This window comes from Astyanax mexicanus, chromosome 13, assembly GCF_023375975.1.
Source record: "Astyanax mexicanus isolate ESR-SI-001 chromosome 13, AstMex3_surface, whole genome shotgun sequence".
NCBI lineage: Eukaryota > Metazoa > Chordata > Actinopteri > Characiformes > Acestrorhamphidae > Astyanax > Astyanax mexicanus.
In genome coordinates this window covers 11,470,103-11,496,988 of record NC_064420.1, presented here as the reverse complement: position 1 = coordinate 11,496,988, position 26,886 = coordinate 11,470,103, and the positions used below count along the sequence as shown (strand labels likewise).

General features: G+C 39.3%; 1 protein-coding gene across 10 annotated transcripts in view; it reads right to left on the bottom strand.

Annotated features, from left to right (window-relative positions):
• LOC103030203 (adaptor related protein complex 1 subunit sigma 2) overlaps positions 1-26,886 on the bottom strand; it is a 65,198-nt gene that overhangs the window by 8,256 nt on the left and 30,056 nt on the right. For 2 of the 10 annotated variants that reach the window (XM_007237480.4, XM_007237483.4), the window contains exons 3-4: positions 22,599-22,707; positions 22,353-22,490 (exon numbers count right to left, since the gene is read on the bottom strand). In XM_007237480.4, the coding sequence (XP_007237542.1) occupies positions 22,353-22,490; positions 22,599-22,707 (247 nt within the window). Of the gene's footprint in view, positions 1-1,009; positions 4,415-7,754; positions 7,818-13,367; positions 13,448-18,688; positions 18,720-22,352; positions 22,491-22,598; positions 22,708-26,886 lie in introns of those variants that run through there. The other 8 variants (XM_007237479.4, XM_049486422.1, XM_007237477.4 and 5 more) reach the window with 8 other exon arrangements.

The window sequence follows — 26,886 nt, the reverse complement described above, 5'->3', positions numbered from 1 at the left end:
ACTTGAAGGAAACCGATTGGCTATTGGCCTTTGACACTTAAAAATTCAACATCTCTACAACACTAGGTTTTGATCTGATCAGTTGGGTTGAAGAACAATGTTTGTAATAGAGAAAGTTTTAAGAATCTTTTTTTATTACCACCCACTGTGCTGTCCACTGTGGTTGATAATGCCTTCTATGACATATTGCTGGTACATATGTGAATTGAGGCATTTTGAATGTCTGCACAACTTCTGAAATGGTAATTCACATCACCTTGCCAACTTATACAGGTATGGGCGTTTTCCCAAGTTGACCCCTGTGGTAACACAATGACATGATGAATTTACTACTGCTATCCCATCACTTTTGGCATGTCAGTGGATGAAAGGATGATGGCTACTTTTTAAACTGCTGTTAATGAAACATCATAGGAAGTAACGTACTGCTACTAGGACTATTGCTTAGACCAGTGTAATTTCACCTTTTTAAACAAAATATTTAACCTTTAGCAGACACAGCGACTTCATTTCCTATCAGCAAAGTACAGTAATAAGACATAGATAAGTCCTAAAATAGATGCCCAAATATGACTCATAATATATGCTTTGGTGGAGACTAGATGCCACCCTGCCCACTGCTTTGATTCTGCTAACTGATGCAGAACGCTGCTGTGTGCTGAAGCAGCTGGACTCCGTGGCTGCTGAGGGGCCGGGGAATCCGTGGAGAAATCGGTCCTACTTCCACAGTTCAAGCAACACTTTCTGAATCTTTTAGCTGTCAAAAACCCACCCCATCTCCCCAAGCCAATGTGACACAGCTGCTTCAGTTAGGGTGAGCATATTTTAGTTTTATACACTGACATACCAAAAGTTGTGAGGTGATCTTATGAGTAAGGCTGAACACTGCCCAGCAATATTGCAGAAAAAATCCTGAATGTTATGCAATTTATAAATCCTTGCCACATGCTTTTTTTTTAGATCCACAAAATTAAACTTGTACAGGAAAAAAGGATGTATGTTCATCCTATTTCAGTTCATTTGGGTAGCTTTATTTTTTTTCTTTGACAAAACAAAAAGAACATATTAAACATTTCGATCTGATCAAATCAAAGTTCAATCTGAAATTCTAATTATGATGTAACAGTGCATACTTATTATTGTCTTTTTTAATAAAAAAAAAAAGAAACAGTTCAGTCAACCTTATTTAACTACAGTACATTTCAGCACATCCAGTGCACAGAGACTCTATTCTAGCTAAAAGTTCATCTACAGTGTGAGACTACAGCTCATAATAATAATTACAATGCATGTGACCTGCTGTTTGCATACTGTATGCCTGTGATTGCTGGGTTACAGATAAAGGTGGTAAATGTAATTATCTTGCAATACTATTATACCGTAGCTTTTGTGTGTGCATTAATATATTGGTATACTGTATTTGAATTTGTCCTACTGATAACAGGCCCTATAGCCTATTTTCCACTGTAGGTCTCATAAACCAGACTGGACTCATGTTTAGCTACTGAATAGCTAACTGTAATTGGATACACAGGCTGATTCAGATAGATGGCTAAATGACTTAGGGAATAAATCTTGGTCTGTGGAGGACATGCTTTGTTTGGCATCATTTACAAAGAAAACTTAGTTTTCCATTACATCAGTTAGTATGCTAACTCAGGGTAAAATCATGGTGAGACCAGAAACATCTATGACTGTTCTTTTATTTTTTATGAGACACTGTAAACTTTTAGGTACAGCAAACTTAGTGAGCTATTTAGTGGACTGCTTAGTGAACCAATCACAGTTGCAATTGCTCAGCGATGATGCAGAGCGTAGTTATAATACTGGGGCATAAACTGGCCTTTAGTAACCATTTGGCCCTTCAGTGGAAAAGAGGCCTATGTTAACTGAATGTCTTAGTTAAGATAGATAGATAGATATTGCTGATAGTATGTACTGGCTAATGTACCAGCCGCAAATCATTATGAAGACTACAAAACATCTGCAGGTCGGTAACAGCTTAATAACTAAGGGTACACAGATGTGTGTGTGTGTGTGTGAGTGTGCGTGCAAGCAGATTTGCAGCATCTAATTCCCACACTCCAATGAAACCCCAAATATGTAGATTAAACTGAAGCGCTTCACTCAGCAGCTGTTTCAATAAATCACCTAAACGCTATTTGCTTAGTTTGAACTCCAGCCGTTAATATTTACTCACTGAATGGACATATGTACAAACACATGACATACAGCACTGTGTAGAGGTTTTAGGCAGCTAAGCTAATGATTTATTAGTTTTATACAGTAAGCTTATACTGGAAAAGCTCTGTACTGTAAATTAGCACCCCAAATGGATGCCCCTGATTAACCATCATTAAACACTGATTTACCAAGCAAAATAAATTTTGAGATGTTTTAAAGATGTAAAATTACTACTTTTCCTTTCTTTCTATTTATTCTAATATTAGTACCTGTCACAAGTGTCTAAAATGCTTTGCACAGTGCTGTATATTAGCACACCATACTCCATACATATTTCTTGGATTGATTGGATGGAGTAAACACGGCAGGGTCCACAACATAGTGCCAGGGTCAGTCAACACTGCTCTTTAGAACCAGGTGCAGAAAAATTATGGTCTGCATTTTAAACAGGGTGTTTTTAATTATATTTTTCTGATATACATATATCTTTTTAGCTAGAGGTGCACCATGCAGCTTGATTTAGAGTGTGTCAGTATGTCTTTGCTATTGTATCAGTAAGAAAAGAAAACATGCAAAGCATGTATTAATTCTCTTAATTAATCATTGGTGTGTTTGACAGCGCAGCGCATGCTGCATGTCCTTGTGTGTGTGTAACAAGTGGAGAGTAAGAGCACTGAACAGTTGACTCATGTCAGGGTTCTAATCAGTCAGTGGAGCACCTGTTTTCTCCATTGCCAAGATAGCAATACGGCAGAAAAAATTCTGAACACACCACACTTCCAGACAACCACGCCCATTGGCTTTACTATTAATAATACATTGCTTGCAGGGTTTAAGCTAACAATGAGCGTTATGCAGCACAGTTTTACATTATCTTGCAATATTGTTACTGTAGGTTTTGTATGTGCATTATTATATTGGTGTACAGTATTTACATTTGTCCTATTAATAACAGGCCCTATAGCCTATTTTCCACTGTGGGACTAGATTAAACTTGATTTTAGCTAATGAATAGCTAACTGTACTACATTTTTTTTTACATTAGAATTTCCAGCTTGGTTTGGGACAGGATTCATACATATCAAAAGAGGAGAACCAACTAACTTTTAACTTTTTACAAAGAGCATACTGCCACTGTTGGAGAAATACCTTGTATCTCCACTTTTGTTTTGACACAATGTGAATCGTGTCAAGTATTATGATGAATGGGCCAATACAAATGGACTCAATGAACTAAAATGTTAAATGATAAAATCTTTTTACACTGATCCCTTGTAAAAGTTGTCATTTCAGTGATTAAACATTTCAGTGAGAAAATCAATTTAGTCAACAGTGCTGCATTAGGCCTTCCATTCAAAATTATCACTGACATGAAAACATACAGAGTTTTTCCTTCCAGCCTCATCTCCATCTACCACATTTGCAGCATATGGTTAATTACCACAGGCAGTAATTAGGGAAGCAACTGCCCAGTGGTTTCCAGTGTGTTTAAATGTTGATTTAACAAGTTTTAGCCCTATTCTAGGCACAATAAAAAGTGTAGAGATTACTGCATATTGTAATCAACCGCATGCAACAAAAGCAGCAGATTGAGATAAGGCTTGAAACACTGTGATGTATTTTTTTTAAATGGGTCATGATAGTTTTTGAACTCAAGTGGGAAATCCTAAAAAGACTGTGTCAAATACTGTGTAGGCCTATCCTTGCGTAATCAATTGGTTTGTTTCAAATTATACAGGCTGAATCAATACAGGTAGAATTTCCAGCCTGAGGAAAGATACCAACAGTGCTACAAAAAAGACCACCTGGAGGGTCTTGGTCACTGAATTCCCACACAGAGGTAGATGGGAGAGATGGAGTGGCTAAACATGAAGAGTGATCATGTATGTGCAGTAGAGAGAACGAGAGATACAGAAAGAGAGAAAAAGAGAGAAAGAGAGAGAAAGAGATACAGTGAAAAAATGTGTCAGTGTGTAGGATGATCATGATAACATGTAACATGGCTCCAAAATACGCACTCACACATACACACAAACAAAAACAGGATGGCGATGAGACTGAAGACCCCACAGATGCTGCGTTCTGATAGGACGGAGGTGGAAGAGGAGGGCACACAGGACCAGCGGGAGCACCATGCAGGGAAGGGGGGGCTCAGCATGCATGACGGACAGCCATCAACAGCAGCGACAGCCAATCAGTACACAGGCACATTAAAGTACTCATGTCGGGGCTGAAGGAAAAAGAGAAACAGAGACAGAATGAGAGAGAGAGAGAGAGCACAAATGCACAAATACAGACACAAAGAGACATACACATAACATGAAGTCTCCAAACAGTGCAAGATCACAGACAAACCTTAAGGGAATAGATATCACAGCTAGAGGAGGAGAGAACACAGCACAGGCCACGACACAGCAGGCAGTGGGAACAAGGACCAGACAAAAGCTGTGTATACATGCACACACAGTGCTGGCTAAAGAGCTTAGCGTCTATATACTAGTAAATTGGTAATAAATATGTGTGTGTGTGTATGTGTGTAACAGTATAGCGTTTTATACAGTACTGTATTATATGTTAACCTTCTATTCTACTACATTTAGATTTACAGAATTTGACTGAAGCTCTTACCTAAAATCCAACAGTAAAACTTTGAAGTGAAAAACATTGATGATCTGATTCAAGTGGCATCTCTCAAGGGGTGGGACCTACAAATACTAGGCAGCAAGCGAACAGTCAGTTCTTGAAGTTGATGTCTTTTATTTTGATGTCTTTGAAATCAGGAGAAATCTGAGACACTTTGACAAGAACCAAACTGTGATCTCCAAAACATACTGAAGTAACTGTTGAATTTGTTAATATACATCTATTCCTGCATTGCAGACCTGCAACACTTTCAAACGGGTCCAGCCACCTTCACATCCTTGGTCTAGAGACCAGTACATCATTTTCTTCCATTGGGCCATGGGGGTATTGAGGCCTCGTAGGTGAGTATGAGTCCATTAGCATGGTATTGGGCCTGATACCGATATCAGTATTCATGCATCCCTAATGCAGAGCCACTTGACAGATTAGAGATCACAGGTGTTTAGGTTAGACTTGTGCCCTTGCCTGTTTTTTGTATTTGCTCCTCAAACACTCACCAAATCCTGATTCAGTATAACGATTACCTGTTTAAAATCAGATCTTTTTTCAACCTTCATTTTTTTTTTACCATTATTAGTCTAAACTGCCATCTGGTTTAAAATATTTTGCAGGCCTGAAATGCAGGAATAGATGTACATTAACAAACAAAATGAAGTTGCCCAGACAAAACATTTGGTTTCAATTAAAGTCAAAGTAAATGTGAATTTTCCATAATGCCTAACCTTTTATAATTTGTGGTTTTAACAAACTGTGTTGGACAGCACTAGTGACGAGTTTTGACTAGTTTAGGACTCCTAATTCTGTTTCAGCTAAGCTTGTTAACTTGTTAGCAGGGTCTTCATATCTTTAAGTGAAAGATGAGTGAGGGAAAAAAGGGAAAAGTTTTAACCTATCCCAACACCCAAATAAGGACCTACAGCAAAACCTCCAATGGATTTGAGCACATTCCACAATATAGGTCACAAGCTTCAGGCCCTTACACCCACCACAACATGCTGTACACCAAATAGGCAGTTTCAGAAACAGCCTTTATACACTCACTGGGCCTTTATGAAACCCATGCTCTCTCTTGTAGCTCAATCTTCTCAAAAGAGTCCCAGAGCTCACACTAAAACACTACAGAAACACAGAATCCACTGTCTGTCCGGCCTGTACTACACAGTTCAATGGAGTAGAGATTTTGCTTGCTTCCTGCTCTACCACACAAGTCAAATCATTAGCCAATTTCCAAACCCTTCAAAAACAGCCTGGGACTGTAAAAGCAAGGAAACATGAAACATGCAGGTAAGCCCTGAGGAATGGAACTGAGAAGCACTGGCCAAATCCACACTTCAATCTGGACTAATATTTAATTTACTTCCTGCAAGGGAGTGCTTCAAATGAGCTGAAGGACTAATCTGCAGTTCCCAAAGCAGTCTCTAACACTTTCAACAGCTTACTGCCGCTGCTGAAGGGAACCAGTGATTTATTCTAGCTTTGCAGAAACAAAAATTGATGGTGTATTCAGCATGAAGCACAAAATGGATTCAGTCCCGCCTCTGAAATGCTGGAGAATTACATGTCTATTTGACTCTAAGGATCAATAGAGGCAGATCTGTTAAAAGTAACTAGAACCAGAACCAAACATGGTGAGGCAACCTTCAGCCATTATTCTGTAGTGAGCTGGAATAATCTGTGCTCAGGCTGTAACATCTTTAAAAACTGGTTGAAGGGTCTATTTACATGTGCTATTTAAACTGTTTAACCTCCTGTACCTGTTTAACCTTGCACACTTGTAGTACTTTATTATTATTTATTCATTTAGTATATACATTTTTATCTAGTTTTAAATGGCAAGTTCAGTATTTCTTGGGACGTTTTTGTTCTTAGTTTTCATTTTTTAATGATCATTTCTTGTAACCCTTTTTTTGCATTATGTCTTAAATTTTTCTGTAAAGCACTTTGTATTGCCTCTGTGTAAGAAAACTGATATACTAGCTACTGTAGACAACATAATATAAATATAAATTATATAAAGAAATTAAAATGAATGTCACAATTTTTTTTTATTTATCTTATTACTTTACAACTATAACAGTTAGTTGTGATGTAAATTTGGTTGATTTTTTGTTTGACACTTAAAAATCCTTCCTTTCACAATGACTTTTTTACTAGCATACGGTCACATCTGTGCCAAAAGCACTTTTATGCACACGTGTCTACCAGTGATCTTTGGACTTCATCAGAATGCACCACACACGGACATCCCATATTCATTTTCTTAAATGGCACATCACATGACACCCCCCAGGCTGAAATCACTGGATTACTGACTTTACCCGTTGCACTTACTATATATATATATATATATATATATATATATATATATATATATATATATATATATATACACACACACACACACCCTCCGCTGAGTATTTGATATGGCTCCGTCCGTCATTTACAAAGCGTTTATCTTTGTACCTACGTTACTGTTTATTCTGTGTTTGACCCTTTTTGTTGGAATCTTTACAAAGTAGTGGATGGAGCTTGGCTCAAGCCCACACCTGGCATTGGACATGATGCCAACAGATTTATCTATGTTTATCTGCTCCAGAGAGTCCTATTATATTGGCAATACCACTGGAGTGACAAGCTAGAAACACGGGGTAAAAATGGGGTGATCAAAATGTTATGCTTGATGTGTTGTATTTCAGTAACTTTAAAAGGTTGAATCCATTCATAAACTACTATACTACAACTACTTGACACTATATTAGAACTCCATTATTAAGGTGACTATTTTATACTGTATTAGTGACCTCTGCCTCACCAGTTGGGCAGATTAACAGTGAACATTCAATCTACTGAGAATAAGGGGCTCTAGAGAGGAACTCAAACAGACACTTAAACAAACACCAAACGTTCCTCATGTTCATTATATTCACCTGAGCTGCTTTAACTCTGGAACAGACCAGAGGACTCTGTAGACACGTTAGGACCCAGAACTCCTAAACACACAAAACATTAACGTCACATGACTGCAGGACAAGATGAACTGCATAAGGCTTTAATATTATGATTTCACCATATTGATCCAATATTATGAAGAAAAAAAAAAAAAAACCTGCTCCACATCAGACTAATCAAAAAATTATCACATTTCTGCTTGTTCGGTGCCTTTGTCACATGCACACCCACTCTAATTCCTCCTCTGTATCCTCCTTGATGTGAATCATCTGCTGTAATACAATTACCAGAGTGCTCAATTTGCTTGCATTCCAATAACACCCTGTACCATGTATCACTTTCTCATCAAAGACTAATTAAACCGATTCAGCTTAATTCTCACAGGAATGTCTCGGTCTTCCATTTTAATTAAGCTGCAGATCTGACTCCCGTACTGGAGATTTTCCAGCAAAGAGCCCCGAGTCTGTGTGAAATGTTCTTCTGGAATGTTCTTTTCCGTGCCGATTCCAGCCCTGCCGGTCTCACTGCAGATTCAGTGCCTCTGGCGCAGGTAAAAGAGTGTGTTAGAGTTGGAGTTAGAGTGTGTGTGTGACTTTAATTAAAAATATCAAAGGGATGGCAAGGAATTTTAAGTGGGGGCTGGGGGATAATGGGAGTTTCCTTTGAAGATTAAATGGGTAAAATTGCTAAAACATGTTTGAGGAAATATATATATGTATATATATATATATATTTATTTAACCCTCCACCTCCTCCTCAGGCTACCTGCCTTACGGCTGAAGCTCTTGCCTCATTCTTTACTGGGAAGGTGGCAGCTATCAGCAGACAGTTTACTGATGCGACATTTAGCAGTCCTACATCATGCTCTGCTGCCCGGTATCCCTCTACCGAAGGCGTCGCTTTCTCCTCGTTCGCTCCTCTCACTGAGAACGAGACACTGGCTCTCCTAACGCATAGCCGTCCTACTACGTGTCCGCTTGACCCGATTCCTTCAGACCTTCTGCAAACCATTGCACCTGCAATCATTCCAGCTATTACTCACACGATCAATGCCTCTTTAACATCTGGTGTGTTCCCGACTGCTTTTAAACAAGCACAGGTCACACCACTGCTTAAAAAGCCTTCTCTCAACCCCGCCCAGGTTGATAACTACAGACCGGTCTCACTACTGCCTTTTCTTTCTAAAACATTAGAAAGAGCAGCTCTCAATCAAGTCTCTGGCTTCCTCACCCAAAATGACCTCCTGGACTAGAACCAATCTGGTTTCAAGAAAGGGCACTCTACCGAGACGGCTCTGTTGTCTGTGACAGAAGCGTTAAAAACTGCTAGAGCTGCAGGACAGTCCTCAGTGCTCATTCTGCTGGACCTCTCGGCTGCTTTCAACACAGTCAACCAATCGACAGGACTTCCTCCTAACTATACTCTCGAACATGGGGATCTCAGACAATGCGCTGTCATGGTTCAGATCGTACCTCACTGGGCGCTCGTTCAGGGTGTCATGGCAAGGACGGCTGTCCCCAGCCCACTCGTTACCCACTGGGGTTCCCCAGGGTTCGGTACTGGGACCTCTTCTCTTCTCAATATACACCACCTCTCTAGGTCGGGTTATCCGCTCACATGGTTTTTCCTACCACTGCTTTGCTGACGACACTCAGCTGTACCTGTCGTTCTCACCAGATGATCACTCAATCTCTGCACGAATATCACAGTGTCTCTCAGACATATCCGCATGGATGAAGGAACATCACCTCCAACTAAACCTCTCAAAGACTGAACTTCTGGTCATACCAGCAAAACCTTCTATTCAACACAACTTTGCCATAACCATCGACTCTCTCTCTCTCTCACCGACAAAGGTTGCTAGGAACCTGGGTGTCATGGTTGATGACCAGCTTCACGCACCATGTGGCCTCAGTTGCTCGATCCTGCCGCTTTGCGCTTTACAACATCAGAAAAATTCAACCGTTTCTGATGCAACAGGCCACCGAACTCCTGGTACAAGCTGTGGTAATCTCACGCCTCGACTACTGCAATGCCGTACTAACTGGCCTCCCGTCCTGTGTAGTAAAACCACTACAGATGATTCAGAATGCAGCAGCACGTTTGGTCTTCAACCAACCAAAACGGGCACATGTCACCCCGCTGCTCATTGAGCTCCACTGGCTACCGGTTGCTGCTCGCATCAAATTCATAGCGCTTACAATCTCCTACAAGGTGATGACAGTACAGGCTCCTTCCTACCTGCACTCACTCCTGAAGGCTTACGCTACCTCCCGGCCGCTGCGCTCCTCCAATGAACGTCGCCTCGCTTTGCCAAACACTCACACAAAGCAATCCAGACTGTTCTCATACAGAGTTCCCCAATGGTGGAACAAACTACCTTCCACTACCAGATCAGGAGAATCTCTCGCTATCTTTAATAAACTCCTGAAGACAGAGCTCTTCAAAGAGCACTTACTCTCCTAACACCTCTAACAAACTAACTAATTCTAACCTCATCTCCTTCTTCCTCTTCTCTACTCCTCTATCCCATTATTTCCCTCTGACCTCCTTAAGGCCCTATCTATAGATGCTTTATTTTTAACTTCTATTATTTTTGTACTTAACCTCTTCTATTATTTGCACTTCAATATTGTAAGTCGCTTTGGACAAAAGCGTCTGCCAATGTAATGTAATGTAATGTAATGTAATACAAACTGGTTAAGTGGGACTGAAGATTAAACAAAATCTAAAACACAATATATAACTTTATTTATAACTACATGTACAGTGGTGTGAAAAAGTGTTTGGCTTCTTCCTAATTTCCTGATTTTTTGCATGTTTGTCACACTTAAATGTTTCGGAACATCAAACCAATTTAAATGTCAAAGACAACACAGGTAAACACAAAAATGCTATTTTTAAATGAAGGTGATTATTATTAAGGGAGAAAAAAAATCCAAACCTTCATGGCCCTGTGTAAAAAAGTGATTGCCCCTAAACCTAATAACTGGTCGGGTCACCCCTAGCAGCAATAACTGCAACCAAGCCTTTGCGATAACTTGTAATGGGTTTTCACACCACTGTATGCTTATCAGATAATATATTCCATGATTTTAAAGCATGTTTTTAATGTTCCATTACAATAGAGAACAGCCATATTTGCTTAGCTTTGAAATGCTAAGGCTAAATCTGCTAACTTATTAAAGGCAATCGTACTTAAGACTTTGATACGTCTACAACATCAGTGTGCTTATTAAAGAACAAATAATCTTAAATCTGAGTGAAGTCATTAAATAATATATGGAGTATACCATTCATCAACTATCTATTTTGAATAGACAAGTATATCTAAGAATAAATAAATAATTACAAAAGAAAATTAAGATAATAAAATAACGCAAAATTTATACTACCTGATGAATTATCTGATATAAAAATTGTTTTTAAGAGGAGAAATAATTAGACACTGGAAAGACTGTTTAGAGGAAAAAGAGTCTTTGAGTCATTAAAACCTATAATTAAGGGCAGAGCTACACATCATTCCACAACCAGCCAGCAAAAACAAATGAAAAATAATGGGATAGCAATACGTAAAGTGATCATGAAGTGTTACCTCAGGGAACAGCTTGGGAATGCCTACAACTGTATTGTAAGTTGTGAAGTGTTATCTTGTGAGAGTTTCATTGCAATGCCACTTGAATTATTGGTGTTTGAGCAAGGCCTGATAGTGAGTGCAAGATGGGTGGAACATTCGGTTTTTGAAGATATGTGGACATTTAGCATTCCTCAATGCACAGTGTCAGCTGTGTACTGGAAATACATCATTAAAGGCATTACCACCCACAGTGGACAGTGCAACAGGACAATGCAAAAGGACCTACACGTTTATCCTGCAGGTCAGCAGCGTTTTTTTTGCTACAATGGGACATCAGCAAAAGTCACTGGACACAATACTAGTATATGTATCACATTTTCCTGCCTAAAAAAAAGGAAAACATTTTATTTTCATATATTACACTTTCTAGGAAGCGCAATTTATTATTTTAGAACACACAGCTATAACCAAAAGAAAGTGCTTTTTAATTTAAAAACACCTTACCTTTCTGTACATCAAGAAAATAAAGAAAACATCTGGCCACTGGTCACATGATCCTGTTCCACAAAAAAGTTTTTCCCCAAACCCTGACCTTGTTTTTAATCATGTCAAAGAGGATATATTTTTTCAGCCATGTTAGTGGTCACCAAGCATCACATATCAAAGTTCACCACTGCAAACACAATCTCAGAGCATCTGACAACAGAGTAGCAAGTGTCTGTGAGGAGGAGGGAGTATGATAACATGTATCCCAGCAGGCAGCAGATGTCAATATGTTGTCAGAAAGGTACTGGACTCAGCCAATCAGCCAGACGTTGCACTTAATAAAATGACTAGAATAGAACTGCTGAGGTAAATGTGTGTAAAGAATAGCATTTCTGGGCTGAAAATATGACAACAAATTCTGAGGTACATTTATGATTAGAATGACACTGCTGAGGTAGCTGTGTGACTAAGACCTCACTGCTAAAATCATTCATGTTTATCATTCACAGTAGCACTGCCACAGCTCTGTGGCTTAACGGTTGGCACGTTCGTCTCTCAGCTCTGAGGTACTCAGTTCATCTGGGTGGTGATTTCATGTTCTCCTTGTGTCTGTGTGGGGTTTATTCCCACAGTCCAAAAATATGGAGATCAGGTAAATTGAACACTCCGAATTGGCCAGAAAAACTGGATTGTCCAAACTGTCCTGGTGTGTGTGTGCGTGAACTCCACCCAGTCACCTTCTCAGTGCCCGATTCAGTTCTTTAGGTGGACGGTAATGTCTGGTTAAATGTACGCTTTGTGTGATGGGCTGTTGCTTCTCCCTGTTGTGTGTGTGTAAATGGTTGTGTGTTAAATGTGATTGTAACATGTCCTTAGATGTGATTTCTTCATTTATTCACTGCTGAGGTATTGTGCTTTGTTGATATGTCTGCTGGGATATTAAAATTTTACATGTTTAATAAGTATTATTTTAGAACATTTTATATTAAGCTTTATTTTGTTGCATCTCTGACGTTGGCATTTGATGTTGTCCTAACATTGAATTTTGGTAACACAACCTACATACAACTATATATAACAATGTCCATTGACATTAGCTACCAGCTGGGATAGGAGATGAGTACATCTGAAAATATGTACCTAAATACACTGTAAAAATAGAGAAAACCTAACAAATGATAAAACTAGTGGATTCACTAGTTTTATTCAACTCAAATACATACTGACTAAAATAATAGCTCAGTCAAAGGATGTATTTCAATTCTGTGAGAATAAAGATAATTCATTTGCTTGTTGCCACATGAAGCCAATACTTTAAGATTAAATAGAATTTTTCGCAGTGAAGATTACTGTATGGTGGATTGAGGTAAACAATTCTCGGTCCTAAATGAATTTTGAAGGCCTCCTCCTCTCGCAGCACTTTGGCTACTGCAGTCAGAATGGGTGGGTGCTCTTCATGCTCTTCACGCCACTCTCTGACCATGTCATGCTGACTGATCAATCAACTCAAGCAACTTGCTGTAATTACCAAATGGGCTGGTGGGGGGGACTTCAACTCTTTTACAAGATCTCGTCATTGGCCAAACCGCCCCAGTCCTCAGTCTGGCTCTATATAAACACACAATCCAGCCTGTCAGAACTGGTTTGCTAAACGTGAGCTCCAACTGGATCCAAATCATTCTGTAGCCCTCATTATGCCCTTATTTGTCACTCTGGGTCTAATCTTGATTTTCAATGGCAGAAAGAAATATGATTTTCAAACATGTGCCTCTATCAAGTACTGTGGTAAATAAATGGGTGTAGTAAATAAATATGTTTTAATAATGTTTCAAAATGTTTCAATTTTTTTTTATTCCTTGAAGAGGTACGAGGACAGTTTCACAGTTTCAAAAATCATTTCTTGGAAAAAAAATGCTTTAGGTTTTAGTAAACATGTACAAATGGAGTAAACTGAATGTATATCCACTTATAGTTTTGGATTTTTAAATATTTATGAAATGGGTCACTAAAAAAAGTTATTGTATCGATCCTTTGAATTATGAGGTTGTTTAAGGGTCAAAAATTGAATATTGCTACATAAAAGCAAATTCTACTGTACACTAAATTGAAGTCAATATCTTAAAGTGCATGAGCTATCATGTAGTTGAGTGGTATTAGCAATTTTATTTTGAAAACCTTTAGTTTTGTGTTTAGCAATATCACAATCCAGAGGATCCACTAGTGTACAAAAAGAATGTATACAGACACAATATATAGACAATTGAACACATTTAATTACCAAATATGCATTAATTTCTTGCAGTTAGACCCACAGTGACAAATAAGTTCATAAGAACATGGCACCAGCTACACAATACATTGAATGTTTTTATTATTTAGCTGTGTTTGAGGCACACATGCTAACTTGTGTAAATTTCATACTGGGCCTTTTATTCTGTTTCATCATGCTTTAAAATAAGACTTCATCCAAACATGTAACTAAAATCTAGTGGGGATTAGCCAGTACAATTTATAAATTTGAATATTAAAAACAACAACAACTATCATTCAATTACTGATATGCTTGTTTTCCCCTCTGAGGAATATGCTGGGAGATATGGAGACACCAGAGCTATTTAAAGCCTGTTATTTTAGGAAATTAGTCAATGGAGACTGTAAAACTACAAATTAAGTAACTAGCAATGTGGGAAATAATAAAGACCATACCAAAAGTACAAGGTATGCCACATAGCCAGTAGTGCAGGTTCAACATGTGTCTAAAATTATTACCAGCTGCACTAGAAATTTGAACTAGGAAATCTACACTTTTTTGAACCATGGCTACATTTTTTTAAAAATATTTTGACATTTCAACACCCATTTTGCATTTTCTACCACTCTAATTAAGATGTATTTTCTGAGCCCCTCAGGTCTTTGAAAAAAAAATTGTCTCACAAAATGTCCCCGATATTTTAAATCTCGGAGCATGATTTTAGTGCATTAATAAGAACAGCATAAACAGAATCTGGAGGTGAATAAAAACCCTGCTGATCTGAATTATCCTCCCTTATCAAAGCATAACCATACTCATTAGAACACAAAGCCCAGTCTCAGGTCAGTGGACAAGGGCAACGTCCACTAATACAGCCTACAGCAGCCTCTCTGACTCAGACCGCAGGTTAGTGTGAGCCTTGTAAATGGCTGTAAGCTTTTTAGCATCCTCCCTCTCTCTCTCCTTTTTTGTCTCGCTCTCTCTCTCGGCGGAGCGCGCATTTGGGTCACGGCTCAGTGTGCGGCTGCTGCCAGGCAGACAAAAGGACTTTGTTTCCACTCAGTCCTGCACACGGAGCTGTAGTCCGAATGAATCCCTGAACAGTCGTCATGTGACTGGGCCTCACTAGGTCTGTGATGACCAGAGAGCTAGATCAGGAATGAGTCCAAATCCCTGATTATGGTTCTTAGCTGTTGGTAAAAAGCGTTCAGCACACACCACCACAGTAAAACATGTCTACCAAAAGCACATGTATCTTCCCTGTTCTACTTGCTAGTTGCTAGCTTTTAACTACATGGATACCCAAAGGAAGGCAGATATAGTAAGATATGGTTCTTTACCTGGAGGTATGCTGGAACACAAACTTAACACACCAGGTTTGCTTTGCTGAACCCTTTTTTCAGCGGAGAGAGCTGCCACATGTTTGCATTGCATGACAGGCTGCACGGTATTAACAGCAGCCAAATTCAGTTCAACTTTTTGAAAATTAGTATGGCTGCCGTGTTGCGCCCAGCCAATTGGGGAAGAACAGGTTGGTAGGTCAAATGACCATCACATACAGAACAGCATTTTAAACATGGAAATGGAAAAGCTGTGCATGGCAATATCTGAAAAACATCAGATAAAAAAAAACTTAAATATAAGACTGCCAAATTCCAGATTATTGTTTTTCCTTTACAAATAAACATTACATGACAAAAACATTAAAAACGAGTGCAAGTAGACATGTGCCGTAACCCTCTGTTCACACTGGCAGAAAACACATCACCCCAAGTTCATCTCTTGTGTGTGTGCTTATGACTGTCATGTGTGGCCATGTATCAGCGTAGCCAGTTAGCATGGACACTAAACTGCTGTATGTGAGCAAATATGCATCATATGAAACAGAAAAAATGAAACAGTGGTTATAAGCGTCTCTGTCATGTTCAGAACCACACTGCTGGGGATATGAATGAAGTACATTAGGAATCAAAAGTTTACAGAGCAGAAGGTGGGGACCTTGTACCCCTGTTTCTATTATTGGTCCAAATAATTTATTCGGCCAATCAGTGCAATTATTACACTTTTGTGTAATAATTATTTTGCATCTGAATTAATTTGCCGAATCACTTGCTGCTTGTTTAATGAATGGTTGCTTGCAACTCGCCTGCCAGTGTAAACAAAAAGTATGTGTTCCTCATACCTTCTTAGAAACTAGATCTTCACATAAGCCAGGTTTGCTTGGTTCAGGTTGAAAATAAGAGTAAAAACACGTTTTCATTTGGAACCCAATTACAACACATTTGATTTCTTAAATCTTATCAGCAGCTAGAACATTTGCTGAGTTCCAGCTAAAGAGTAAAAGACACTCTGAAAGAGAGCAGGTGACTCTATCTTGCTAAATTTTTGGTGAACCATGTATAATTCCAAATTTCAGAGTATGATTCTTAAACATTGTATTTGGTGAAGAGTGGTCAGCACACACAATAGTTTTCCAAAATACAATTTTTTTTCTGGACTGCAGAGTGGGACCAGGCATACAAAAAAAACATTTATCACCGTCCTAGTGTAGCTAGTTTCTAACTACATGGATATTTCTACAGTACCCATAGCAGGAAGATATGGTTCTCTACATAAAGGTCAACTATTCTGGAGATTCTAACTGTGAAACAAATCTAGTGGCACTTCTATACTGCATGGTACATTCTCAACACATTGTTTAGCACCTGGTATTCCCCAAAATGTAGGTACCATGAAGTGGAAAAATGCCATAACCCACCAGTTCTAGTGTGGTTCTTAGATATTACTCATAGTTAGAGCAGTTTTGGTTAGATTAGGATGAAAGTGAAGACAATCAAACCGAGTACAGGTTCAGGACCAAGACAGACACCTCTGAATTAAACTAGATCTTATGCATATCTTATGCCACATGGTTTAGAGGTTTAAATTAAGCAAAAAAAGCAATCACCAAAAGCAGGCCTTATATGAGTTTGGGATGTGTAGCAATTACAACTGTAACATAAACAAATTGTCTGTAGTACACAGAATTGGTGAGGCCTGTCTTTATGTATAGTATCTGGATATAGTGAATTGCATAAGTCATAAAACTACATTATCTACATGCAGAAAGCACTAGATTTCAGATTGTAACATATAAATAAATGTAAATATTTTGTTAATTAACAAACATAAAAAGCACTTTTACATAGGCTCTTTAAAGATGCAAATAAAGGTTCTTTGATCCATGCCATATCTGAGATGAAGATATAGTTTAAATCGTCTCTTCTCATCTCTTTTCCATTTTTTTTTTGGTTTTTTTCTATAGCACTGTTTAGAAGAACCTTTGGTAGCACCTTTATTTTATTAAATTTATTGTATATGGGTCATGACTTCAAGTCCCAGCACTGAATAAGTAGTCCAGGTTGTGACCTTGAGCAAAGCACTTGCCCCAGGTGGTGCTGCTCAGCTGGTGGTTCTCCAAGACTGGGTCAAATTGGCAGCCGAATGACCTATTTCTCATTTGGGATTATTATAGTATAGCACATGGTGGTACTCAACACTTCGGACTGTTTTATTGTACTTTAATACACTGCTCAAAAAATTAATTGCAACACTTCATCATCACAGCATTACATAAAATCTGTAAGAATTTAGGGATATCAATACAGTTTGAAAGCATTATTGACTGTGAATCAAGTTCACCTGCTTTAGTACAAAGGAAACTGGCAATAAGTGCAAACAGTGCAGTGGCAACAGCAAGAAAACCCCAAAAAGAAATGGTTTTGCAGGTGGTGCAGGGCACACACAAATGCTCTCTCTTTATCCTTCCTGACTTATTCTTCTCTATTGGTGCATTTTGCTAGTGTCCTTGTCACTACTGGTAGCATGAGGAAGTACCTACAGCCCTTTCAGTTTGAACAGGTACCTACAAACCCTACAAACAGTGTATGTTTCTGAACAAAACTGTAAGCTAGACTGGCATTCGCCAGAGAACACCAGAACTGGCAGGTCCACCACTAGCCCTGTTCTCTACACAGATGAGAGCAGGTTTACACTGAGCAACTAACAGATAACGGATGCCAAAAAGTATGGAAATGGGTTGATTTTGATTTCCACTGACTGTTCAGTAAGGATTTTTAACTTAAACTTAAATCAACTTAAACTTAAATTAACTTAAAAAAAATCCCTGATACCCGATATGTTATTTAAATGCTTCCTTAATGTTTTTGAGCAGTGTATATTCTATAAACATTGTTGTAGTGTGGCATGCGAACCCCCCACTTTTGATGTGCTTAACACTGATAGCTGACTGATAGCTACTAGCAGAAGGCTTTGGGGCACAGAAGCAGAGGGACTACAATCTGACTGGGTTGTCTAATCCAGTGGTTCTCAAGCATAGTCCTGGAGAACCCCCTGCCATTCACATTTTAGTGGCTTACCACTCTACAGCACTGCCTTTAACTCAGGAAGGGCTTGAAAGCTAGCAAATTATCTAAACCTGGTGTGTTAAAAGCAGGGTAATCACTCAAATGTGTAGGGCTGATGTTCCTCCAGGACCAGGGTTGGGAACCACTGCTCTATATCAACAGTCAATAACAGTCAATACCAATAGACTATACCTGGAAAAAGACGGATCTGAAAATCTATATTCTGCAAGATCAGAGAGAGACAGAGAGAGGGGAGAAGAAACATGGGGTGAAGGAGAACAGAAAGAAAGGCAGAGAGAATTCATGTCAAGTGGAGTCGAATGAACAGAAGAAAAAAAAATCCCAAGTACTTCTGTGCTGAAAAATGGCAATGTGCAATGACAGAAACAAGAAACAGAGAAGAAAGAAACAGAAAGAAAACGGAATGGAAAGAAGGATAGCTGACAAAAGGCACTGAAATGTCAGCAGTAATTATCCTGCTGAGATAAAGAGCAGCTGCAGTGTGTCAGACAGCTTCTGCAAAAGCGAACGCCGTTCATGATATCTATTTCTGTCATCCGTGTGCACACTTAATCAAAGGCCATCAGAGCTTGCAGACCTGCTGTAATAAGTGCTATTTACTTCACTGTGTGATTCTAAACGTGACCACTAGGGGTGTTGGCTAATATCATGATTCTCGTGCATAAATATTGACTAGGCTGCAGTCGAGGTAGGACGGGCCCTAGGTAGAACTATTCTATGAAGACTCTTTTTTAAGCATATTGCTTGTAGTCATACATAGGCCTTCATCATATCATAAATAAATATGACCTTATTTATTTTCACTGATCTTACTATTGTTGTATTTTTTAAAAGAAGAGCCCATTCACATAAATCAACGAGTATGTCGACTTTATATACTTCGAATGTATTTATAAGTTCTTAATAATGAAGAGTTTATTGCTTTTAAAAGAGTGTTCTTGCATTATTATGCTATACAATATTACTATAATCATTGGCACAAAATGATCTTAAAATAACAATATACTATAGTTTTTCAGAATTATTTGGGGGCTGTGAAGGATAAGTCAGTTGCATCCTCAAAATCACAGTTCTTGACTGCGTACACATTATATTGCCAAAAGTATTTGCATTTGCCTGCCTTGCATTTGGTGATGTTAGGCTTGGATGGAGCTCCTTAGCTATATAAACTCATTCCAAGAAGCTCTCTACACTTTGTTGTTCTTGAGCTAATCTGAAGGCCGCATGAAGTTTGGAGGTTGATGACCTCTGCACACTATGAACCTCAGCATCCGTTGGCCCTTCCCTGTCATTTTACACTGATAGAGTGATTTCTTAAATTTCCAGTTGCTTCCACTTTGTTATAATAGCACTGGCAGTTGAATGTGGAATATTTACTAGTGAGGAAATTTTAGGACTGGACCCATCCCAGTACCACAGTGGAATTCACTGAGCTCCTGAGAGTGACCCATTTCTTCACTAATATAGAAGAAGTCTGCATGACTAGCTGCTTGGTTTTATTCACCTGTGGCCATGAAAGTGATTGGAATATTAGTTCAATGATTTTGATATGTGAGTGAATACTTTTGGCAATATAGTGTAACAGCCTTCTGTGGCATAGTGGTCGTTAAAAAAATTCTGGAAAATTTTGGAATGCAGCTGGGATTCTCCACTCACTAGGACTGTCGCAATCACATGTAATGCATCCGACACTAGGAACACCCCCTTTTTTTTTTTAAATGCCTGATGCAGCAACACTAAACAGACAATGTGTTTGGGGGAAACTGCTGGATCCCCAGATCTGATACTCCAGCCAACAGATGCCTGTGTATACCATCATTACAATAGGAGTGATGTGGGGAGAGAGAGCGCCTCTACCCACACGAAACAAAAATATTGTAAATGTGAGATATGTGTAAGGCCAGTATTGTGATACAATGAATGTGTGTGTGTGTGTCTACCATCACACACACATAAAGAGTACTCAGTAAGTCAGCTTGTAGAGCTGCAACCTTCTGGCAGAAGCTCTACAGTTCTAGGACGAGAGTGTGAGAGAAAGAGAAAGAAAGAGAGCAAGTACGAGAGAGCAAGAGAGTGCAGTTATTAAAGCTCCTCCAGGCTGCTCAAATTAAAAAGCCCACCCATAGAGAAATCACCTCACCCTCACACCACGCGAGCGCTGCCCTGACAACTAACGAGGCAGCCTGAACATAATATCATAAAGAAGGCATGAGTGAGAGAGAGGTGGGGAGGTAGAGAGGGAGTAAGTAGAGAGAAAGAGAGTAGAGAGTATAAAGAGAAAGACTGGAAGATGTCTAAATAGGAAGAGACATGTGTTGAGATTCTGACGGATAGAAAGGTCTTAAGGCAAAGATCTGGAGTCAGAGACTTTTGAAGGCGTCTTAGCATGCCTGTGGGGTTTAACTTCAAACGTTTAAGACTAAAGCCTATTCTTAATCCTGTTTCTAAGAGCAATTAGAACAGCACTGCAGAGATTACATAAACAAAATGTAATAAACAAGCCTAATAATTATTCACTATAATTCTTTACAGCCTGGTTGTCAGTAGAGGTGAGCAATATGAGACAAATATTGAATCACAATACACATCTCAATGAGTCCTTCCATTCTCTGACTTTTGAACATGGAGGGCTGTGGTGCTGATAGGATTTAATTTAATGATCTCCTGTCCCATGGCAAGCATGCAGTTAGACAGATGCACCACTAGCACTTTGAGGCATTGTGCACTTCTTCAGGAATGTGTTCAGGAAAGAACAGTAAGGGATTTTTAAGTAAAAAAGTAGTACCTAAGGTCTTACTAAGGTCTTACTGCTTTCTTATCATGACACTCACATGCCAAAAAATTACAGCCTGTATATGTTATGAAGTGTCATCTTGTGAGGTTAAACAATTACCAGTGTGCTCAAAGAAGGATGTTTGAGCAAGGCCTGATAGTGAGTGTCATGTATTTAAAGAGAATACCTCATAGAAGGCATTACAACCCAAAGAAAAGAGCAGTGGGAGGTAATGATTGTGACTGGTTGCACCTGGCTAGAATTGTCTGTGTGAACAGACAAGCGACTCTAGTTTCTATATGGCAAAAGTCATGGGACTAATGAGTTCTGGCATGTCAGTGTTCAAGTTAAAATTTCAGGTAAAGATTTAGCACTCCGTTTGTCAAATACCTTCCAGTCTATTGATTTCATGATGGGTCTTAACCTACATAGGAATAAACAGTAACAAAAAATATGGTGGAGGATCCAAAGACATTTAGTAATGGTTTTGACGCTTAAGTCAAAACAGAGTTGGAGAGTGTTTGACTAAACTTGAGTTAAAGTTGAGTACATTAAAAATTCTCTGCAAATAAAAAATCACTTAAATTTGACCTACATTTAATATAATTAAATGTTAAATCGTACAGTGTGTAAAATCTGAAATGAACTATTGCAACCACTAATGACTAAGAAATTATGAAGCTACTGTTGCTTGGTACTTAATGTATTATATAATGTTCCTTATAATGTATTGTGATAAAGATATTACATCATATCTCCCACATCAACAAAAACCAGGCACCCAACACATGTACATGTTTATGTAAAGACTGCATTAATACATACTGGGTCAGTTTTTCTATGTTTTCTTTTCAATCGTAAATCTCCATTCAAATGCTGTGTAGTCCAAGACTAGGCTTAATCTCTGTTTGAGAAACTGTCCCATAAAGTCTAAATATTAAATATAAGCAGTACATGGTAAATACCAACGGGTTTTTGCCTGCTGTTTTAGTATATCACATAGAATTAGCCAGTATAGTGCTGGGCATTACATTAGTATCAGTAGTGTCAGTGCTATCTTACCTCCTGAAGCAGGTCAGCCTGCTCTATTGCCTTCAGGACGTTCTTCTTGGAAGTCTCCTGAGCCTCTCCTCCTAAAAGGAATTCATCCAGAATGAAGTATGCCTTCTCGAAGTTGAAGATAATATCCAGCTCACACACCTGCAAAAAGACCAATGAGAACACCGGTTTGACATTTATAGGCATAATAGTGTAACTGTGATTAATCTGGAACATTTCAAGGAGTGTGAACAGTAGGAAGACACCTACACTGCCAAAGTATTTATCCAGCAGCTCCACATAGCGGTGAATGATCTCCAGGGTGATCAGTTCATTGTCTTGGTCCTCAATGGCACAGCAGAAATACAGACTGGCATATCTGAAAAGCACACAAAAAACAAGCTCTTTAATTATGATCATTTATATTATATAGACAATCTAAGACTGAAAACTGCATTCAACGTCCAGATATGAAGACCACTTTTTTTATTCCCACCATGTAACTAGGACTTTCACTGACCACACAATGTTACCAGTGTGACCAGAGTAAAAGCAGGTGTGTGCTTCCCTCTATCACCTCAACACACATGAAGGAGAACATAAACTGAGTCAGTTCTGAGTCAGTTATATCAGGTAGTATACTGCCTCCACAATGGCTAGTATTGTGGTAAGTGATGAAAGTGATAGGGAGGACCATCCCACTTAACTTTTGCCCTTCACACACTGAAATTCCTCCCAATTCCATAAATGTCTTAATGGTATTATGCACTGTGGATTGAGAAATATGCAAATCCCTTCCAATCTTTTTTTGAGGAACATTGTTTTGAAACTTTTCTGGATACTGCTTTTGTCCCAAATCATAATTATAATCACCTGTTGACATCACATGTTAAATATAATTATGATGATTATTATTATATCATTCTAGCCATAAATTGTCCTCATTGCTACATTTTCTGGAATGTTTTACAGGGCTGAAATGCAGGAATGGATGTGTAATAATTCAAGCACAAAAAAGACGACAAAATACGCTCTAAGACCATAGCACAAATTAAAAGCAGCAGCAATGTAAAGCGTCACTACTAAACTAACAACAAATCAGATACAAACACTTAAATCTGAACTGAGGGCATAGGAATGGTCCAGACACCACTTCAACAGAAAATTTAAAAGTGAAACTCAAACTGCACTTTGTATTTACCTTATTTACTAGGCAAATTAAATGCACTTTTCAAAAGCACTATGTTTTATTTTCTTAATGTGTCCCTTGTTTTTTACTTGAACTAAAACACACACACACACGCACACATACATTTTTGAAGTATTTGTTTATTCCACCTACCAAACCGTGGATGTTATTCTGTGGTGTTAACCAAACAGCATACTGTTGTATATTAATACATTGATTTATTAATTAAACTATTTCATTAAACTGACATGCTGTTTACAACAGTATTACACTGTAATAACAGGCAGGCTGTCTCTGTATTGACCAGAACTGCACTAAGAACACATTTTTTCGCAGCACAGGGATTATATACAATATCTTCTCAAAGATACTCCTCTAGCACAGAACCGTTACTGCAATGCTTTTAAAAAAGCAGGCCAGGACAAGTGGAGCTGCTTACTCCTGTGCTCCAGCATCAAAAGCTGTGCTGGGATGAATGTGCAGAATCCGTACAGAAAAGTGCTACACACTGATTCATTACAACACCAGAGCAGAGCAGAGAGAGAGAGAGACTGTGTGTGTGTGAGCGAGTGAGGTAAGAAAAAGGGTAAGTGCTCTTCCCCATTTTTAACTCCAGGCAAAAAAAGTATATGCAAAGATTCTTTCTCTCTCTCTCTCTCTCTCTCTCTCTCTCTCTCTCTCTCTCACACACACACACACACACTCTCCCTGATGATATATCTGATATGAGAAGTTGCTGAATAAGCGCTTGCACTAGAAATGAAATAAAAGCACTGCAGATTTTAGCATGGAGCATATTCATTCACTTAATTCTAACATACTGTGGCTTCCAAACCTCTCGCCAAACTGCTTAGTTTCATTCTGAAAGCATAAACATAGATTAGTGTGTGTCTTTGTTTTTGTGTGTGAAAATCTATGTGTTCTGTGTGTTTTTGTTAGAGGTATACAGTCATACACAAAAATAGGAAGATCACGTAGGCTTGTGATAATTTTACAGTACAATACATACCCTTGACATGATCTCATTCATTTTTGCTGTAAATATATATTGGCAAAGACTTTTTTCTTATTATCGCATTGGTCACACATTTAAAACAGTGTAACATCACACATGAATGTCACGTGATGGCACTCGCGTGTAAAGTAAACTCGCAAGGTGCACAACTTATCACAATTATATACTATTTATTTTAAAACATTTTAAAATAAATTCTGCTCCAGAGACATTCAATTCTTATTCAATTGTTATGTTGCTGAACCCCATCTATTGTGTAGGAAAAGAGAAAACTGAGAGGAAAGAAAAATCCAACAGAAAATCACCTTAATATCTCTATACATTAGTAATATCTCTAGACTTTTGCTCACACTGTGCTCGGATTTGACAAAAGAATTACACTTATTTACTTACAACAGAGTCTCTATGTAAACTGAATTATTTCTAATTCAGGACGAGGAGACAGTTATGATCAGAAGCACCCACTGCACTGTTCACTGTGGTCATTGTCACACCTAGCCACCGTTCACTGTCCTGAGATCAGCCTCTCCGGATTACTGAGACTCCGCCCTCACTCACCTGATGCATATTGGCTAATTGCAGTTGTGTATGTGTATATATATTGGGACTCTAGCTCAGTTTCTCTGCGAGATATTGCCACTCTGTGACTTTATTGAGCGTTATTCATCCTGTGTTTTGGTTTTCTGGATTTGCCTGTTTTTTCGACTCTGATTTTGCCTCGTGATTTTTGTCATTAAAGCTTCTCTGCATTTGCATCCCATTACCTGGTCTGCGTCTTACAGAATATCTCGCCACCTATGGATGCAGCGGAGAGCCGAGACCTGCCGGAGGTTGTAGCTGAACAAGGCCGGGCTGTACAACACATTCAGCAGCAGCTAACTCAACTAGGTTCTGCGTTTGAGAACCTCACACAACGCTTAGAGGTCATGTTTACCAACCCGCCAGCTCCTGGTCCAGCCCAGCAACCAGTCCTACAGCCAGCTCAACCCCAAGCTATCCCACCACCACCGCCTCTACCCACTGCCCAAGCTCCATTAAAAGTTGCCTTGCCAGATAAGTACTGTGGGGACCCAGAGGGTTGTGAAGGGTTTTTACTGCAGTGTAACATTTATTTCGCTCAGCAACTTCCACCCGGCCCCACTGATCACGCCAAAGTTATGTTTATAACATCACTGCTCACTGGTAAAGCGCTAAAATGGGTCACTGCACTCTGGTCACAGAATCCCACGGTCAGTAATAACTACGAACAATTTTTATCGCAGTTTAGAACTGGGCTTCCCAAGGGTGGGAGGGAGGTGGGAGAACAGCTGCTAGAACTCAAACAAAGCCGCGGCACGGTAGCTGAATATGCTCTTACCTTCCGCACTTTAGCTGCAGAGAGCGGATGGAATGAGAGGTCTCTCATTACTGCTTTCCGAAGGGGACTTTCGGCTGATATCCAAAGAGAATTACCGTGTAGAGACGACTCGCTACCTCTAGATGACCTTATCAAAATGGCGACCCGGCTGGATGTTTTGCTGCGGAGTCGTCATCGCGCGTCACGTGACTCCCAGTCGCCCCGAGTCCAAAGCCCCGTTCCATTGGTGGAGGAGGAGCCCATGCAACTGGGTCACGCCCACCTCAGCGCTGCTGAGCGCCAGCGCCGAATAAAAGACAGACTTTGCCTTTATTGTGGAGAGCAGGGGCATATGCGAGGAAGCTGTCCTATTCGTCCTCGTTCAAAGCCAGGCTACGTCACCCAGCGCACGAGTTCCGATTCGTGCGCTGACTCACGCAGTGAGTTTTTCTTTTTCAGCACTCGTGGACTCCGGGGCAGCGGGGAACTTCATTGACCAAGCCGTAGTCCAGGAGATGAATCTCCCTATCCAGAAATTGGACACTCCACGAAAGATCCATGCCATCAACGAACAACCTATAGGATGGTATTGTCACACACATTACTGAGCCTCTTAAATTGACAATTGGATCCATCCACAATAAAGTTATGTCTTTCCATGTACTGAATATATCCTCTCACCCAATTGTTCTGGGATTGCCTTGGCTCACTAAACATGATCCTGATATATCATGGAAAGGACAGGAAATAGCTCGCTGGTCCAAGGACTGTTTAACACGGTGTATTCCCATGATTGTAGCATCTACTTCTATTGAAAGTCCTTCCAGTCCAGTTTCATCTGAGATCCCAGAAGAGTATTCAGATCTTATTTTAGTTTTTAGTAAAAAGAAGGCAACTGAACTTCCTCCTCACAGACCCTGGGATTGCGCTATTAATTTGGAGGAAGAGAAAATTCCTCCTAGGTCTCATATCTATCCCCTTTCGGTCACTGAAACCAAAGCCATGGAGGAATACATAA